Raw genomic sequence first — 20,940 nt, 5'->3', positions numbered from 1 at the left:
AGGAACTGGCATTGAAGACTGCCTCAGCCAGCCCCCTCTCTCCCTGCTTGGCTAATGGGCAAGGACGTTAAGTAGAGGCCTTTGGCAGCAAAGACACATTCTTGGCTGGGAAGTGCAACACCAACCTGAAAGTACTGTGTTGAGAATCCAGATTCCTGAAGAATGTATATCCTCTTACCAGAGAGTAACAGTCTTGGAGAAAATGATGTCTGAAACCTTGGCCTGCAAATTGCTGGCCTGATGTTGTCAAGTCCAGGTGGCTTTTGGTTATCTGAGTGAATGCCCCATTCTGGAGAGAAGTTGTCTGAGTAGAACATCTATCTTGCCCCATGTCTCGCTCATGGTGAGTTTTTTTTTTTTCACCAGCAAAGAATCCATGTATCTGGAGTTCATCTTTTCTGGCTATTCTTTGACTCCCTGACATCTTCTCTGTGTTGCCATGGGAAGAGGAGGATGTGAGTCAGGGAAGGGAGGCTGGAATGGGAATATCCTACATGTAAGAGGTAGGGAATGTCATGTGGGGAGGCACATCCTGACTTCCAGATAGAAAACAGTCATGTTCTAGAAATGTCTCCAGTACAGCTGGGAGGCTAGGAAAGGGAAGGGAGGACAATGCTTTCCAGTCCATGGTCATTCCCAGTGAAAGTCAATGTGCTTGAAACTGGGTTGATCTATTGTCTCCAAATCTAATTCAAAGGTTTTAGGTTCGGTAAAAGTCAGGCCATGTTTTGCCAAACATTTTTTCCTCTTAATTTCAAAGCCCCTGTGTATTTTAAGGGAAATTTAATCCACATGTTTCTGATTCATTTACACTTAACTCATCAAAATATTGTTTTGTAAGAGCCATTTGATGTCCAAGAAGCCTCAGGAACCTTTTTTATGAGTCTTTAAAAAAACTTCTTCTGAAAAACAGGAAGTCATGTTTTGCCAACAATAAACGAATTTGAACCCCAAAAGGCTCAATTTTGCTTCAAAATCCACCAGGTTCCAATTGGTTCTGAACTTGGCTAAGGATCTCAGCTCCACCTCAGAAACATACATTGTCTCAGCAGAATGGCTTATGAAAAAGGTTTCCTTGTCAAAACTTGACTGTTCTCTGGACAAGAAGATCCAGGGTGAAAACTGCCATTCTGCCAGTGTCCTAATTTGTTAACTCCAGAACAGAAAGAAGAAAAGCACCTGCTGGTATGAGTGTCATTTTTTCTCCTAAACTAGTCATAAGAGACAATGTTCTACTAGGTCAGAAATGACCTGCAATGCAAGAGGCTGCCATGAGAAGTAGTCATAAAGAAGGTGTCCAGTCGCATGACTGTCAGAGAGAGGTAAAATGGATTCCTATGTTGACTAGACATGGGGCCAAATTATGTCTAAGGGCTCTCCAAATGCAAAATTCTTTGCATCATTAATACTGTTATTTGCATATAAGGGTGATGCCATACAACCTCAGAATTCAGTAAGATAATATCAATGCAAATATCTGACAAGATACTTGTCACATAGCAAGTATTCAATACACACTGGAGTGCAGGAGTTGTTTTAATAGACACTTTCTCTGGACTATTCTACTAGTAAGTTTATGCTTTCTTACCTAATCCTTGTTTTGTCTCAGGACATATATTTTCAGAGTATTGGTTAGAGTTGAATCAACCATGCCCAGTCTGGGACAATTCTGTGACTTTGGCCTCATTGGCCACAAATAAACTTAATAAATCAGTAGTGTTTCTTTTCTTTTTCTTTCTTTTTCTGAGACAGAGTCTCACTCTGTTGCCCAGGCTAGAGTGCTGTGGCATCAACCTAGCTCAAAGCAACCTCAAACTCCTGGGCTCAAACAATCCTACTGCCTCAGCCTCCCGAGTAGTTGGGACTACAGGCATGTGCTACCACTTTTTTTTTTTGAGACAGAGTCTCACTCTGTTGCCTGGGCTAGAGTGCCATGGTGTCAGCCTAGCTCACAGTCACCTCAAACTCCTGGGCTCAAGCAATCCTTCTGCCTCAGCCTCCCGAGTAGCTGGAACTACAGGCATGCACCCCCATGCCCGGCTAATTTTTTCTATATATTTTTAGTTGGCCAATTAATTTCTTTCTATTTTTAGTAGAGACGAGGTCTTGCTCTTGCACAGGCTGGTTTAGAACTCTTGACCTTGAGCAATCTGCCCACCTCGGCCTCCCAGAGTGCTAGGATTGCAGGCGTGAGCAACCGTGCCTGGCCGAATCAGTAGTGTTTCTTTATGACTGTTGTGGCAGAAGTAGGGGCACATACAGGGCACGTGGCTTCTCAAAGAGGAGAACAGACACTTTTATCTTTGTAGCTCCCTATCTGAGCATCGGCCACCACTGACATGGAGGAGACCTGCAACCTCAGCCAGCTTAGTGCATCTGTTGTGGGCTTTCTTTATGGATCTGATACGGACAAAAAGACCTTCACCCCAATTATCCTTAGGGTCATGTGTAGAATGGATTGTGAAAATCTTTTCTTTCTTTTTAATGAAGAGAGGGAGAGGTTGTACTGATAGAAGTCCAGTGACACCGTTTCTTCAGAGAGGTTCTGGAGCAACTTCCCACAGAATGTAGAGAGCTGGTAATGTAGAGAGAGAGCCTTGAATCCAGATGATTTTATTAATAGTAACTTGTTTGAGGCCTCATGCTAGGGAATGGTAGAATTCCTAACCACTCTACCACACCCCCTCCTTCTGGCTGATGTAATATTAGAGGGGAAGAAAGCTATAACTTTAAATCAACAGTAACATCATGATGTCCTATTTCTGCATTCATTCAGTCATTCATTCATTTAGCAAACATTTACTGAGACCTTCATCATGCCCATCACTATGTTAGACACCAAGAATACAAAAATGAATGAGACTCTGACGCTCCGTTCATGGTATACTTAGAATATTAATGACAAGTTCCCATGAGAATGTCAAAGGACATTAGGATGAACACTGGAATGAGACCATGCAAGGAGGCTTCTGTGAGGACACGAGAATCCTGCTAAGCCCAGGGCTACAGACATTTTTTCCCTGGGTCCTCAGACTAGTAGTATAAAGACCACAGGCTGATGTACTTTCCAACAGGGATAGAAGGTGCCAAGAGTAATTTTTCTCTCTTGAGGCTGAGGATCCACCTTTTGGGTGGTTACCTCAGAGTCAGGGCAGAGACAAGGAATACAATGTTTCCTTGTGTGATGATCAGATAACTCCAGGCCAAGGCCATAAAGCAGTCACTCTCTGTCAGGTATTGGATTGAGCTTCCTGTTGAGCAAAAGGGATGTTGAAAGCCTCTGGCCGCTGCCCAAACCAGCCTCCCCTCATCCACAATAGGCACTTGTATCTATGGACTAGATAACTGGCCCCTGGCCCCCCTCTGCTCAGAGTGATTCTTTGAAAAATCTTATCATGAGAAATTAATTGGCTTGGCTCCTCTCTCATCAAGGAAGGAGAAGGAGCATCTGTTGTAACCTGACCACTCCAAGCTCTTTGTGTTATCCACTCCCCTTGATCAGCCCCTGACAGGCCTGGGGTGGAATGAAGGTCTGGCTGGAGGTACTTGTTTACCCACTCTCCCCAATCCCCCAGGTTTTCTCTATGTTAAGAGAAAGAATTCTCTTTTCCAGGGCAGCCTACTCTGCCTTAAACAGGAAGTGATGTAAGAAAGCTATATTTGGCCAGATAGGTTTTGCTTTAGGCCGAGTTTAAAATTTTTCCCTTATGGTCTTCCAGTTTTAAAATTTTTTATCTGTCAAACTTTACTGATCATTAATTTTCCTGTTTGTTTTAAAGACAACTCTAATGACAATCAGTGCTTCAGATCAAAAAGAGAAGTATAATCACACATTACCACACGGGGTTGTTGTAGGTTCAGCCAGGCAAAAAAAGCAGCCAGATTTCCTTTAGCCTCTCCAACTTAAAATAGCTGAAAAGATTTTACAAATACTGAAGATGGCTCTAAAGTTGTCATGACTACCTTTGGGCATTCCTTTAGTTCTAGGGATCCCCACTTTGAGACACACTGATCTAGGGCAGTTTTTAGTGACATAGCTCTCTAGCATGCATCTTAGAAATGGAGATTTATTTTCTTAAGCTCTGCTGGTGGATCATAGGAAAAGATTTTATACCTCTTGCCTTGGCTTGGGCTTAGGCACACAAAAAGCGTTGTGGGCATTGTATCAACTGGCACTGAGAAGATGCCCAATAAAAATTTGTTGGATGAATAAGTCATTGGACAAATAGAATGTATTTTGTTAACCTTTTATGAATAAATCCTGTAAGCATGAGAAAAGAAGTTTTGTTGGAGAAAAAACTATGTATCAGAAATTGTTTGAAACCCACAAAGAGCAGGTATGGTGATTCCAGAAGCAGTTCTGAGTAAATATAGGTAAAGGGAGATGAGTTGTGATGAGGTTCCAAATGGCCTGGAATTCTAAGAGGGACCAAAGCCATCAGGGGTGGCCTTTCTGTGCCACCTCTGTGAAGACTTACTTGTGGTGGTTTGTGCAGTGAGCATAAATCCTTAGTTTGTCCCGGATCACTCGGCCTGGCCGTGGCTTCCTCTGGAGTCCGGCCACATGCACGGCCAAGACTTTGGGGCCGATCAGGCGCTTGTAAAGGAGAGAAAGCCAGTAGTCCTGAGGGGAATAGACAGGCAAAGAGTCAAGGAAGGAACGCATGTGCAGATGTTCTGAGTAAACACGGCAGACACACACACAGGCCAGAAATCACTTTCTACCAGGAGTACAGTGAGTCACGACCAATGAGACCCTAACCCTACAAGCATGGTCACCCCGTTACAGTGCCACTCTGAGTTGATAATGAAGTGGGTGCTGTCTAAAGTGGCCTTTTAATTATTATTTTTCTTATTTTTTTTGAGACAAAGTCTCCCTCTGTCACTCCGGCTAGAGTGCAGTGATATCATCACAGCTCACTGTAACCTCAAACTCCTGGGCTCAAGCAATCCTCCTGCCTCAGTCTCCCAAGTAGCTGGCACTACAGGTACACACCACCATGCCAGCTAATTTTTCTATTTTTATTTTTTTTTGTAAAGATGGGGTCTTGCTCTTGCTCAGGCTGATATACAACTCCTGATCTCAAGCAATCCTCCACCTCGGCCTCCCAGAGTGCTAGGATTACAGGTGTGAACTACTGCGTCCGGCCTAAGGTGACCTTTTAAACTAAATGGGGATGGGTAAATGGAACAGACCCAGAACAGTATATGAACAAATGAATCAAAGTTTTTCACATACAAAATATTTAATACAACCATTGGAGACCTTAAATTTTCAACTTTCTTTTCCTGTGACTACTTTCATACTGGCTTATGACTTCTGTTTAATTATAGAGTGGAAAATTTCCATTCCTTAGGGTTGTTACCAATATGAGAATACAAAATGTCATTCTCAAAATGTTGTAACTAAAGATTAATAGTGCAGTGGGAGGGAGATGAAACTTCTCCAGGCAGGAGACCAGAGACCTCAGTTCCAGAGACAAAAAGGCAAACAGGAAAATGTTTGCAAACTATGGTGCTAACTCTTGCCCATCCTCAATAGTTCTACAATAAAAAGAATAATTATAAACTAAAAAGAATGTGATGTTTTAACCATTCCAGGGTCCATTTGTAACTGATTAATAAATGTTCATTCTGTAGCCCCCACACACATGTATCTGAACTTATAAAAGCCTATCCATTACCACCTTAATTTCTATTATATTTACTATTACCATATTTTGTTTTTGTATTTGATATAAATATATACTTTGCATTTCTATTGTTTAAATTCTTATAACCTGTTATGAAGTAATTGACTTCAGTGTTTATAACTCACTGTATAAAACTGGGATTCCTAACTTGTTTAGGATCTCCACTCCCAGCCAATTCTAGAATTCAGTGAACATTCACAGTTTAGTGCATACAAGATATCATCCATGTCTTCTTAGCCTTCATCTTCTCCAGCAAAAGCCTTCTGATTATCTTTTTATTCTTGCTTGGTCATTTATAACACTAGCTACTTTAAAATATCTGGTTGATTACATAAATTAAAACAAAGTCTTAAAGCCCCTTTGTCACTAGAAATCTGCCCTGAGTAACCTTGACCAACCATTTATCTTAATTAATTTTAAGCGGCCCCAGGATATGGTCTCCTAATATTTAAGATGGCAAATATTCAATCATTGTCAATCATATAGTTGGAAAACATGTCACTGGTTTAATTTTCTCTTCTTTGATTATAATTTGTGTTATCGATTATTATTTTGTGAAGTGATTATCACATTCCAATGTGATTGATCTTTGTGTCAATGGAAATTCCAAGGGGATTTCCACCCTTTTCTTGCTCATTTGCAACATACCTTCTTTTAAATAACAAAAGTAAAAACTTGAATATTTAAGTTGGCTACTATTAGCCTGGTATTTTCTCAGTCACTCTTCTGATATAATTAATATTAATATTAATAACAATAGGGATTATTCTTGTTTTACAGAAATGAAAATAGGTTCAGAATGTTTAAGGTACATCTCAGGCCACAAAACTAGTCAGTGGTAGACCATGAAAACAAATAGGGATCTACTGGCCTCCAATGGCTGTACAATACTTTCATTCACTCTGTGAAGTACGAAGTCATACTATGTAAAGACGCATAGAGGGTGAGTATAGAATCTGGAAGGGACCTTTAGTTTTAGTACAAATGGTTACTGAGATTTAATTTATGACTTCTACATTTTCAAAGCATTTATAAGACAAGAAAGGCAAAAGCACAAAACACTTTTTTCTCCAATTCCAACTCACTACAATTTGTTCCTCTTTTTCTTATCCTTCATTCCAATGTCTTATCATGAACACCCTGGTTTTTATTTAGGTAATTTGAAAACACTAAACAGACTTACTCTCAAATGCATTTAGTCATGGCTATGATCTTTGTCATGGCAATTTTCACTTAAGGGAAGACATGTTTGTAAGCAAGCCATTCACATTTAGGAAAAAAAACATTTATTATGTTTAAATTTCAATAATTATGTAAAAATAAAAAATAAACTTCAGAGAGATCAACTTAAATAATCTTCATCATTATTGAGTGGTAAATTTGAACTTATACTCAGAAACCAGTCTGATTTCCACTATGGGTTAGCTAAATGCCAAACCATTCTCTATGAAAGGAGATGAGGATACCTGAGTAAAATTTTAAAAAGGTTTTGAGATATGTACATAAAAGAAGTTGATGGAGTTAATTCCTAATGACCAATATTTTTTCCCAATTTTTTTTTATTGTGGTGAAATCTGTATAACATAAAATTTACCATCCTAATCATTTTAAATGTACAAATCAGTGGTATTAAATAAATTCATAATGTTATAAACCATCACCACTATCCATCACCATAACTCTATTCATCTTGTAAAATTAAAACTCTATACCCAACAAAAATTAACTCCTCATTCCTCCCTCCCTCCAGCTCCTGGCAACCACCATTCAACTTTCTGTCTTTATGACTGTTCTAAGTATGGCATATGAATAGAGTAATGCATATAGTATTTGCATTTTTTGTGACTTGCATGTTTCACTTAGCGTAATGTTCTTAATGTTTATCCATGTTGTAGCATATGTCAGAATTTCTTTCCTTTTTTAAAGCTTAGTAATATGCCTGTGTGTGTTTGTGTGTGTGTGTGTGTGTATGTCACAATTGACTTAATTTGTGGCCTAACATATGGGCTTATCCTGAAAAATGCCTCATGTGCAACAAGAAGAATGTGGATGCTATTGTTGTTGGGTAGAGTGTTCAGTATATATCTGTTAGATCTATTTGGTTTATTATGTTATTTAATGCCTGTACTTCCTAACTTGTCTTCTGTCTGGTTTTTCGAACCATTATTGAGAGTAGGGTATTAAAGTCTCCAACTATTATTGTAGAATTGTCTATTTCTCCCTTCAACTCTATCAGTTTTCACCTCATATATTTTTATGGTCTGTTATTAGGTATGTAAATATTTATAATTATTATATCTTCTTGCTATATTGAACCTTTTATTAATATATAATATCCTTCTTTGTCTCTTATAAATATTTTTAAAATTTAAAATCTATTTTGTCTGATATTAGTAAAGCCATTTATGCTCTCTTTGGGTTACTATTTGTATGGCATATCTTTTTCCATCCTTTCAATCTATTTGTGTCTAAAGTGAGTCTCTTGTAGATGGCATATAGTTGAATCCTGTTTTTCTTTTTAAATCCTTGTCAACCTCCGTCTTGATTGGAGAATTTAATCCAATTATATTTAAAGTAGTTACTGATAAGCAGGCACTACTTCTATCATTTTGCGATTTGTTTTCAATATGTTGTATAGCTTTTTGTTCCTCATTTCCTATATTACTGTTTTCTTTTGAGTTTAGTTGATATTTTGTAGGGAAATATTTAATTCTGATTACCTCTTGTGCACATTCTATAACTATTTTCTTTGTGGTTACTATTGGGATTACATTTAACATCCTAATTATGGCTTTTTAACTTGCATTTATACAAACTTAATTTCAAGAACATACAAAAACTCTGCTCCTTTACAGCTCTAGCCTCACCCTTCTCAGTGGTTGATGTCACAAAACTACATCTTTGTATACCATGTACCCCAAAACATATACCAATAATTCTTTTAAATAAGTTAGTCTCTTAAATTATGTAGAAACAAAATGTGGTGTTACAAACCAAAGTTACAGTAATACTGGATTTTAGACTAATATATTTTTAAAATGTATTAGCCTTTTAAATCATGTAGAAAACAAAAAAATGGAGTTAAAAACTGTTATTACAATAATATTATCTTATACAATTACCCATATATTTACCTTTATTGAAATCTTTATTTCTTCATATGACTTCAGGTTATTGTCTAGTGTACTTTTATTTCAAACTGCAAGACTTCCTTAAGCATGTCTTAAGTCACAAAATCCCTCAGCTTTTATTTATCTGAGAATGTCTTCATTTCTTCCTCACTTTTTCAGGAAATATTTGATGAATACAGCATTCTTGGTTGATAGTTCTTTCTTTTAGCACTTCGAATATATTGGCTTACTGCTTCTGGCCTTCAAAGTTTCTGATAAGAAATCTGCTAATAATCTTATGGAGAATTCTTTGTAGGTGGTGAGTCACTTCTCCCTTGCTGCCTTCCCTCTGGCTTTTGGAAGTTTAATTATTAAGTGTCTTAGTGTGGTTCTCTTTAAATTTATCTTACTTACAGTTCAGTGAGCTTCTTGTATTATTATATTCATGACTTTTATCAAATTTTGAAAGTTATTAACCATTATTTTATTGAATATTCTCTCTTACCCTTTCTCTCTTCTCTCTCTGGGACTCCCACAAAACTTATTGTTGTCCCACAGGTCCCTTAGGCTCTGTTCACTTTTCTTCAATTTTTTTCCCTCTATTCCTCAGACTTGGTAATTTCCATTGTCCTATCTTTAAGTTTGCTGATTCTTTCTTCTGGCTGCTCAAATGTGTCTTTGAATCCCTCTACTAAATTTTTATTTCAGTCACTGTGCTTTTCAGCTTCAGAATTTCTTTTTGGTTCTTTTTAGGTTTTCTATCTCTTTATTGATATTTCCATTTTCTTCATACACCATTTTCTTGACTTTCTCTACATCTTCCTTTAGGATATTTAATACTGTTGTTTTAAAGTCTTTTTAAAGTAGATCTGTCATCAGATATTTTTCAAAGATAGTTTCAAATGATTTATTTTTTTCCTTTGAATGGTCCATACTTTTCCGTTTCTTTGTAAGCTTTGTGATTTTTTTTTTGTTGAAAAATGACCTTTGAATCTAATAATCTGGTAACTCTGAAAATCACATTCTCCCCTTTCCCAGGGTTTGTAGTATTTTGGTTGTTTTTGTTTATTTTTAAAAATTGTTGTGGGCTCCATGCCAAGGATCAGTCTGATGTGTAAACATAAGGTCACTGTAGGTTTTTTTGAGCCTGCACCTTTACCTGGGTATGCATGGTCACTTTCTAATCTTCCCTGTATGTACAGTTGCTTATGAATGTTCCTGCCTTGATGTCTGGCTCCCAAAAAGGAAAGAGAGAAAAATGGAAATGGGTAACAATAAAAGAGGGCATCAGCCCTTTAAGTCCTCTGCAGTCACTTCAGCCAGATGGGGAGGGGCTTACAACAGCAGGAGTAGATGAACAACAATGGCTGCCTGCTTCTTTGTTTGCACCTCTGTGATCAGAAGCAGCAATCAGAGACCAGAGCAGAGATCTAGAGGACAGGGTCTTTGGAGGACAGGGTCTTTTTTGCCCACCTTGGCCTCCGCAAGCTGTATGTAAATTGCTGCAGGAACATGCGACAGCTGCCAGATATGGGGCTGAAGGGTGGTGGATGGGTAGCCACTACAGAGCTAAGAGCTAAAACTGTCCAAAATTAACTGCAATCCAGCATCCAAGCCTTTCCTTGAAAGTTACATGCCTTTAATAAACTCCAGCGTTCCCAAATAGTTACATTAGACAGATTCTGCCAGTGCAGTTGTTGTCTAGGTATGGAGACAGATTCCTGGTGCTTCTTACTCTGCCACCTTTCTAGAATGATCTGTAACATATCTTTTTATAGCAGTAGTAAGAATCATTTAGTTGTATATGATACAATATTTTTTTCAAGTTTGTAGTTTGACTTTTATCACTTTTTATGATTTTTTTTTCATGGAGAATTTAAAACAATTTTATAGGAAAATAAATCAATATTTTTCTTTTGATTTCATCATCTTTTATTCTTAGAAAGTCCATCCACATACAAAGCTCAGACACATCTTCACTCATATTTCTTCTAGTTTCTTTTTATCTTATCATTTGAAAATTTTACCTTTTAATTCATTGCAAATGATTTGATACATAGTACTATGTTATTTTCTAAGTATTTAATAGTTATTGTAGTATTATATAGTGAATAACCTATCCCTGAACCCATCTTTATCATATACTAAGTTTACAGTAAGTCCTCAATGTCATTAATAGGTTCTCAGAAACTGCAACTTTAAGTGAAACAACATATAACAAAACCAATTTATTTCCCTCATCAATATTATATTGAAGTGATATTGAATGAAAGGGACATTATTTGAGGACCTGCTGTGCTTCGTTTCTGTAAGTCAGTTAAAAGCCAAGGTGAATGTGTAATTTTCATGTTTAGTTAGCTCCGTGTACCATTTTCAGATTCCTTTTTCATCCTTGCTTTTCTCTCAGTTCTCTATCTATCTTAACTCACTTTTCTAAACTTCATCCTCCCTCTCTCTCTGTCTTTATTTCTCTCTCTCTCATGTAAACCAGCTCGCAGCAGAATCAAATTATACTTCCTTCCCCCGCTTTCCTTCTTTCTCTCTTTTCTTTCTTCCCTTCTTCTTTCCCTCCTCCTTTCTTTCTTTATTTGATTATAAATATATGCCATTTATTTAATAATAAATAAAATTAAACAAATGAAATGAATTCTGAATATTTCTTAAGGCAATGACATGACAAGCAGAAAAAGTTATTTTTATGCATAGTACAGATAGGAAAAAATAAAAAATACACATATATATCTAACAACATCAAAAAAGACATGGCAGGAAAGATGGAATATAATGAGAAGTTTTCAGACAATAAGAGTCATTAAGAAGGAAGATAAATACGATGGCTTTTTAAGTCAATAATAGAAAAAATCCAAAGGAAGAATGCATTACAATTTTCAAGGGAGAAAGACAGACACAGAAATGCATTCTTTAAATATATCAGACATGAGAAGAGGTTGAAGAAAAATAGTGTCCATTTATTAGCTGGAGAGAGAAAACTAATAGCAGATGACACTAAAAAGACAGAGGTTTTAAATCTTTTCTTTTTCTTCGGTATTTGTCAAAAAGTCAATTGCTGTCTGAAAGCCAGACAAAGAAGTATACAGAGTGAGTTGAACCAAAATAAATGGCAAAAGAGAAACTGACAGAGGGTTACAGAATTTACTAGATTAATTGCTGAACTGTATATTTCTTGAGTCTAAGACTATTGCACCAATTCCTATAGCCCAGTACCTAATAGAGTACCTGGCCTATAGGAGGAACTAGAAGTCAATTACAGAATGCCTACTAGGTTTAAGGCTCTGTGCTAGGCATTAAGGGGCTAATGGTGAATAAGACAAATACAGTTCTTGCCATCGTGAAGCTTCTAACCTTAGCAAGAAAGATGGTCTTTAAACTAGTGAGTTGGGCAATTAATTAATTTCGACAGTGCTAATGATAATGGAGGGGTAAAGCAGAACTCCATGAAATCATATAATAGAAGATGTGACCAAGTTGGAGGGTAGGGAGAGAGGAGTCCCTCCTGAAGTGACATTTAAGATTTGAGGAAAAGAGGGGAGGGGACAGGAAGTGTTTTGGGTAAGAGAAAGCATTTGCAAAGGCTCTGAGATGGGAAGGAATGTGGTGTGTTTGAGAATCCGAAAGCAGACCAATTCAGCTGGAGTTCAGCAGTAAGGACCAGAGGGGGACAACCTGAGCATGGTGGGACCAGTTCATGTATACCTAAGGATTTTAGAATTCATCTTAAAACAAAGGGAAAGCCATTGCAGAATTTAAAGAGAGAAAGTGACATTATTCAATTGCATTTAGCAAGTTGACTTTCACAGATGTGTAGAAAATGGATTGGAGAAAACCAGTTAATATGTTAGTTTAGACGAGAGATGATAGTTTTGATTAAGGTAAGGAAGTTAAATTAGGCAGAATAGGGATTTGAGAAATATTTAGGCGATAACATTGATAGGACCTGGTGATTAACCCATCACCAAGATACAGAGAATGAGTGTGAAACAGGATTTGTAGATGTTTAAATGCTCAGACCCTTAACTTGGAGGATGCTATGGCTATTGGCAGCACAGCAACAATAGCAGTATTTCCCTTCCATCCTCAATCCCACCTTCTCCTAACCCAACCTCAGCCTACAAAAGCTTAGTTTTATCAAGTTATGCCAGGGATAAATAAGTAAAGAACATACTAAAAGAAAAAAGAATCAGAGTAATAGTAATAACAAACAATAGTTCTGAAGTTTCTTTTTAAAATCATTTTTACTGCATATGAATTCAATGCATATTTTTGAAATGTTTTTTCTTTGTCCACTTACGTCCCTCACTATTTCTCATATTTACTATTTCCAATCATCTAGAGCTAGGAAAAGTATACTTGTTTCAGAGGACATGCCCACCTCGAGCTAGTTCCCCTTTCTAGACCATGCTCTGCATACTCAGGATCCCAGAATTCTCTGCTCAGATAGTCTCTAGCTTGTTGCCAGGACATGCATGGGCTGCAACCTGGATTCTGGCTTCATGTGAACAGATCACATCTCTGGAGTGTACACTGCTAGGGCAGAAAAGTGGCAAGGGGAACCTGCTTATGAAGGTGTGATCAGGGTTTGGGCTTGAAAACTGGGTTGTCTAAATTGCAGGCCCAGGAGACCTTTGATGATATACTACAGAGCTAGGGGTAAGATCAGAGGTGGCTGGGCTGTGGCCTTGGCTCTGACTAACCCACTGAGACCTGTGAATACAAGTTGATCCTTTCATTCTATAAGCATTTTCTGAGCACATATTAGTGGTGTGTAGGGTATTCAGTGCAACCTGAGGGTGCACAGATGAACAAGTAATTTCCTGTCATCAAGGGACTTAGGGAAAGGACATAAGTAAACAACTCTCTGTAAAATGAGGCTGATTAAAGTAAACACCACAAGAGCAAGAACCACTTGTAGTACTTCAGTTATTCAGAGGGGGAAACTATTTTTTATTACTGGGGGAATTTGGAGAAGGCTTCACAGAGAAACAAAAGGGGAGAAGTAATTTACTTAGAGTTGAAAGATATATATTCAAATCCTAGAACATGACTTATTGTTTCTATACCTTCATTTCCTCATAGGGATTTAATGAGATAATATACCTAGAAACAGTTATTATAGTGGCTGATACATAAAAGTAATAAATGTTGCTTATTCTTCTCTTTATTCCTTAAAAGATTTTTTTTAGCCTCATGAAAATATTCTACTGTGTATACAGTTATGTTTCTTTTTTTTGAAAGTGAATAAGTAATTTAATTTTTTTATTTTATTTATGGGGGTACAAGTGTTAAGGTTACATATATTGCCCATACCCCCACTCCTCCCTCGAGTCAGAGCCTCAAGCGTGACCATCCCCCAAACGTTGCACATCTCACTCGTTGTGTTTGTATATACCCATCCCCTCCTCCCCCCCCCACCTGCCCGAGACCCGATAAATGTTATTCCTATATGTCCACTGAGGTGTTGATCCATTAATACCAATTTGGATCTACAGTTATGTTTCAAGTTGCCCTGAAAACATAACTGGTGTGTACGTGTGTGTGCGCGCGCATGCATGTGTGTATGTGCGTGCATGCATGTGTGTATGTGTGTGTGTGTGCATGCATGTGTATATGTGTGTGTGTGTGTGTGTGTGTGTGCATGCATGTGTGTTTGTCCTGGGAAGGTTAAGGCTGGTTGGAATGAAGCTCCTTGAGCTTTGCATCCCCCGCACCATAGATATTGTTATTTAATAAATGTTCTTTGATTGAATGAATGATCAAATTAAGATTCACCTCCTTAAGCTGATGGGAAGGCTTCCAGGGCTGAATGAGAGTAAAATGTTAACTGTGCAAGCTTCAAAGGTTATGGTTTTCCTCAGCACTGGTAGGCCTTGCTGCAGGTGCCGGAGCTTGTTTAATCTCAATATGTTTTGCATCTGGGAAGTATACATGTAATGAAGCGTGATGGCAAAATGACAAATATTTTTCCTTCCTGGAGATTCTTGTGTGACTTACAAAGTTACAAAAACCTAGTTAAATATACTAGGCACAATTGGTATACTAGTAGCCACTCTTCATCTAGATATGTGACCTTGGAGAGCCAAGAAGAAATGAGGGGGAACATTACCATTGGTTTTTGCACCAAGCATGGCAGGCTGCCAGAGCTAACATGCGAGGGAAAGAGCTCCGCTGCTCCAACTTCCTCCACAGAGAGGGAGCGGCAAGCAGATCCAGAAAGTTTCCATGTGACTTAAGCATCTTTGGAAGTTTTGAAGCTACAGTTTCCCCTGCTGCCCTTTCTAAAGGGAATGAAATCCCCTCCAACTCATTTTATCTCTACTTAAAACTGTCAAATGGCTTCCCCTTGCCTGCTGGTTACAGAAAAAAGACCAGTGGTTTTAATATGAATTGGCTCCTTACCACACCTCACCTTTCTCTACCTGGTCTTTTATGCTCAAGGATGTTGATGCTTTTCACTCTCCTACCAAGGACAGGCCTACAGCTACAGACCAGAGGGTCATCACACAAGGGGCGCCAGAAGTGCTGGGGTATGGAAGTCAGAGTTCTAGGCATGCTGCAAGTGCAAGCAATCATGAGCTTGCAGACACAATTACAAAGGAAGGCCTTCATGCGCTCACTGGAAAAAGGTGGATGATGTTGTCTAGATCAAAAAGCCAGGGGCAGAACTGATAAGTTTTCTGTAAAAAATGCCAAACTATATGTTCTCAGTGAGAGTTATTTTTGGTAAAAAAATGCATTTAAACTATTCTTGTTTCAATGACTTGGATAGTCAGATCTAGAAGGTCTGGTATGCCAATGAAATATTTTCTAGTGTTTTGTATCAAGAATGAATTATCAAATGGTGCATCCACTATGGAAAAGTTTGGTGATTCTCAAACAGTTAAACAGAATTATCAGAGGATCTAGCAATTCTACTCCTAGGTATACACCCAAAAGAATTGAAAAAAGAAGCTCAAACAGATACAGTATTTGTACATGAATGTTCATAGCAGCATTACACACAATATAGTCAAAGGTGGAAACAACCCAAGTGTCTATCAATAGTTGGGTGGACAAAAAATTGTGGTATATACATAAAATGGAATATTATTTAGTCAAAAAAAGGAATGAAGTTTTGACAAATGCTACAACATGGATGGACCTTGAAAACATTATGCTAAGTGAAATAAGCCAGATACAAAAAGACAACTGCTTATGATTCCACTTACATGAACTATCTAGAATAAGCGAATTCAGAGACAGAAAGTAAAATAAGGTTTTCAGAGGCCAGGGTGAAGCAAAGATGGGGAGCTATTATTTAACAGTTAAAGAGTTTTAATTTGAAGTGATGAAAAATTTTGGAAATACATAGTATAGATGGTTGCATACCATTGTGAATATACTTAATATCACTGAATTGTACACTTAAAAGTTGTTAAAATAGTAAACTTTGTTATATATTTTGCCATAATAAAAAAAGAATAAATAATTTCAGAAATAAACTTTCTTGAGAATAACTTGGCAATATGCATCAAAACCTTAATTGCTGGCCGGGCGCTGTGGCTCACGCCTGTAATCCTAGCTCTTGGGAGGCCGAGGCGGGCGGATTGCTCAAGGTCAGGAGTTCAAAACCAGCCTGAGCAAGAGCGAGACCCCGTCTCTACTATAAATAGAAAGAAATTAATTGGCCAACTGATATATATATAAAAAAAAAAAAAATTAGCCGGGCATGGTGGCGCATGCCTGTAGTCCCAGCTACCCGGGAGGCTGAGGCAGAAGGATCACTCGAGCCCAGGAGTTTGAGGTTGCTGTGAGCTAGGCTGACGCCACGGCACTCACTCTAGCCTGGGCAACAAAGCGAGACTCTGTCTCAAAAAAAAAAAAAAAAAAAAAAAATTAAAAAAAACAAAAAACAAAAAAAAAAAAAAACCTTAATTGCTGCATATCCATTGGACTAACATTTCCACTCTCATAATTTATTTCAAAGAAATAATCATAGATATGTGCAAAGATTTATACATAAGATGGTTGTAGTGGCTATTGTTGGTTTTGTTCTTTATTATCAGTTCTTCCTCCTCTGGTTACAGCATCTGGATTTTCTCCTAGGAAATTTAGCTATGATTGAATACTGTCAAAAATGTTCATTACAGTGTGCAGATAAAAACTAGACTCTAAATAGAATGATTCTATTTTTGAGGACAAATAAAGCATATCTCTGTGCAGTTAAACCTGAAGGATATACACCTTAATGAGAATACTAGTTGTCTCTGGGTAGTAAGATTATAGATCATTTTCTGTTTTTTTTTTTCTTTTTAAGAATATTTTCTAAACTTTTAAGAATTAACATTAAAATGAGAAAAGAGGCTTTTATTTTTTAACATGCATATTCATGTTTCCTTTAATAACTGCCTTAGGCTTAAAATGGGAGTTCTGTTTATTTCTCTGCTTTTCAAAGGTATATTTTAAAAAATGGCTCTGTGTTTCTAACTGCCTTTCCTACAGTTCTACAAGTACCTCAAACGCAGTATGTAAAATATCCAATTCCTCCCTTTCCCCACCAGCTTCAGTGAAACTTACTCTGGGAAGCCTCTCTGAACTCTCAAGTCCAAGCAAGATTTCCTTTGAACTTCACCTTGTGGAACTCCATAGTTTCCCCCTCATGCTAATTGCTTATTTATTTGTACGTCTTCTTGACCAGACTCTTCCATGGGATCAGGGTCCATGTCTGTTCATAACAACATCAACGAACATTTCTTGTTCTCTGGTAACCTTATTCTACTTTCTGTCTCTATTGGTTGCTGATTAAGATGTGCTCAGCCCTTCACATATATTATTTCACTGAATTTTGGAAACTATCCTATAAAGAGGCACCATTGTTTGTCCTATTTTACTAATGAAGATATTAAGGCTTAGCAATATTAACCAATTTACCTAAGTGATAGTTGTGACCCTAGCACCTAGCACAGTGTCTAGGTATATAGTTGGTGCTTAGTAAATATTTGTTGAATTAATGAATGAATTACTAAAATTATGTAAATCTCACTATTGCAATTCTCTGAATTTATAAATAAAAAGTGTTGCTAGAGTTAAAAGTGCCAGCCTGATGAAATGGGTAAAATGTCAGTATGCAGCCAAAGGGGGAAGAACATCTTATCTCATTAATTTAATTGGTGACTTCACTGTGAAGCTCCCTTAAAAATTCACAGCCACTGTTGCCTGGAGATAAAAATCAGTCCCATTTTTTTCCCTCCTCTGAATGCTTCTGTGAGAATTAGTAACTAGGAGGGCACACTTCACTGGCTGAACAGACGCAGGGAAAGGCAAGAGGCAAAACATTCCTCTTCACCTGAACTGCCCTTCAAAAGTGCCCTGTACCCAGCTTTGCCGCACTCTGAATACCTGAGCAGACCCAGAGCTCCAGGTATAAAGGCCATTGTCCAGGCCTTCACATTGTGAGGAGGGGCCTGAAATACGAAGAACAAACCTGGGACACTTGTGATGACCCACTGCGCGCTGCAGTGAAGAGGAAAGGAGCAGGCTGCCAAAATCTCAGCTTTCAGGGAGTGTTCAACAAACAGAAAAATAAGTGATAAGGAATCTCCTGCTTTGTACTAGGATTGCCAAATTCCCAAATTCCTCAGGATCTGCCTGATTCTCTGAGAGATTCCTAGTTCCAGGAATGGTTACTTTTTATCCAAAATGCAAGAAAATATAATAGCAATAATCCCTCCTCTAGAAACCCAGGAACCTGGGAGAAAGCATACCATTTTCCAGATCCTAAGACCTGGAGCAGGGCATTTATGCTCAATACTGTTGATGGCTTGGGGCTGGCAGTTCTCTGTTGTGGGGGGTTGTCCTGTGCGTTGTAGGATATTTAGCAACATCCCTGGCCTGTTCCAACCAGATGTCAGTAGCACATCCACTCCCCTAGTTATAACAACCCAAAATGTCCCCAGACATTGCCAAATGTCCCTTGGGGAGCAAAATCACACCCCACTCCACCTCCTCAATTAGACAGAGCCACTGACCTAGAGTGTGCAAATGGAAAACACTGATGCATTCTCCTCCCACACAACATCATAGAGTGTTTCATAAACATATATGCAGACATATGATACTTGTTTACCTGGGGGGAAGGAGGAGAGAAAGTAACCTATTAACCTAACATTTTATGTTTGATGGTGATATGTAAGAATGTCTAATATTTTGTTAATGTTCCCTTAAGAACTTTTCTTTCCATTCACCCAACTAACTAAAGCTTCTAAGCATGGAGTGCTTGTATTACAATCTTTGTTTTTGCAATGGAATTTGTTCCTTGGACCACTCTAGATATCTGGATGCTTTTGTATACCCCTAAAAGAGACAGAAAAGCATGGTCTTTGGAGTCAGGCACCCTGAATTGAATTTCCAACTAAAACTCTTATTTACCTGTGCTCACTGCAAGTCACTCAAGTACTCTAAGCTGCAAGTTCTTCAACCATAAAAACCTTCCTTGCTTGACTGTGGCAAACATCAAATGAAATGAGGCCTGGGAACGTGCCTGGCCCAGTCCTGGCAGGTAGAACCAGTTCCTGAACATAAATATTTTCTTCCTTCAGTGCTTGACTATTACCCACAGAGTAGGAGTGAGGGAAACCTCCCCTCCTGCGTGTCTAGTGCCCCAGAATATTCCCTTAGCACTTCTCAAAACACAGTGAGAACAGGTGGCTAAATAATAATAGGATAAACAGGGAAGGCTCTTGAATGTGATTTACAGCTTTTACCTAGAGTTGGTCAGAAGCAACTTGGGAGGCAGTAACTAAAGACTGGGCTCCAATGGATAGGACCTTTACAGGGACCTTCTCATGTGGGTGAGAGGGCTGCTGGTGCAGAGGTTTTGTTTCAGTCATAAGACCTCTTCCACATCATTTTGCAAACTGCAATGTGGGTGGCAGCAATTAGATGGGGATTCTAGTTCAACCTGAGCACTTTCTTGGTAAGACTACCACCTTGGGCAAGTACTTTCCCTCTAAGCCTCAGAATCCTCATTTATAAAATAAGATAATACTTGAGCCTATCTCACCAGGTTGTTGTGAGAATTAACAAAATAGTGCATGTAAAGGGATAGCCCGGTGCCTGGTGAGTACAGACACTGTGAAATATTAACAGATGTTACTGTTGATAACCATCTGTAAATGCCTGCACAACATGTATTGTGTCTGAATATATTCACAAGGATGAATTATGGGAAAACAAGGTCCAAGGCAGATAAGACAGAACTCAACAACGACAAGCAGAGGATAAAGTACTGATAGGGGAAAAATGCAGAACAAAGATAGAATGTGGACAAAAAAGACAAAGGTTGAAAGTGAATAGTGACACCTTTTTGTGAAAGCTGGGAACCAGTTACATATGTGCCCCCAAATCTTAGAGTTAAGTCAGAGGCAAAACCCTAACTTGACTAGACATGAATGGATAAATATTAGAAGGACTTTTTGGCTACATATCATCATCACCACTGTCATTGTCATCATCATAATTAGTCAACATTTGCAGAGCACCTGTGAGCTACCGGACACATGACACATAGAAATAACTAAGACACAGTTTCATACCTTGAAAAGGTCACTGTTTAGTTAGCCAAAGCCAGGAAAGTCTCCAAGTAGAGCTTTTGAGCTAACCCTAAGGTCCCATATTTCATTCCTTAATGTTCTCATCCTTTGGATGTTGGTAAGCAGAGGAATGCAAATCCCTAAGGGCTTAGGCAAGTCCTTTTTCCTCTCCAAATACTCTTGCCCTCTTTACCACCTAGGCTTTTCTGCACCAAAAGTAATTGTACAAGTCAGGAAAGTTACAGTATAGTGAGGTGCTTAAAAAAGAGGTTTTATAGTAACCACTGACTTCTGGGCAAGCTACAGAAGCTGAGCCGCCTAGAGAAGGGCAGTTGGAGAGAAGTTGGCAGACCCTCGGCCCAGGGTGGCATCATGCTGGCACTCTTCTGATTCCAAAGAATGGATTCGAGTCTATGAAGTCAGCTGCAGACTTAACCACAGGTCAACAGCAGGGTCAACCAGCCCTTGAGGAGACATTTCCCTGAGAGCTCAGAGGATTCAGGACACACAAGTGAAGGTGGTCTCCACACAGACAGCTCCAGGAAAGCCTGT

General features: G+C 38.4%; 1 protein-coding gene across 1 annotated transcript in view; it reads right to left on the bottom strand.

The window, feature by feature from the left end:
• HPSE2 (heparanase 2 (inactive)) overlaps positions 1-20,940 on the bottom strand; it is a 244,753-nt gene that overhangs the window by 23,443 nt on the left and 200,370 nt on the right. Inside the window, exon 8 of the mRNA XM_076009652.1 lies at positions 4,479-4,624. Within this exon, the coding sequence (XP_075865767.1) occupies positions 4,479-4,624 (146 nt within the window). The remainder of the gene's footprint in view (positions 1-4,478; positions 4,625-20,940) is intronic.

The sequence above is a fragment of the Microcebus murinus genome, chromosome 14 (assembly GCF_040939455.1).
Source record: "Microcebus murinus isolate Inina chromosome 14, M.murinus_Inina_mat1.0, whole genome shotgun sequence".
In the NCBI taxonomy this organism is placed as follows: domain Eukaryota; kingdom Metazoa; phylum Chordata; class Mammalia; order Primates; family Cheirogaleidae; genus Microcebus; species Microcebus murinus.
The sequence above is the reverse complement of the archived record's forward strand: the minus strand, read 5'-3'. Positions and strand labels throughout refer to the sequence as shown.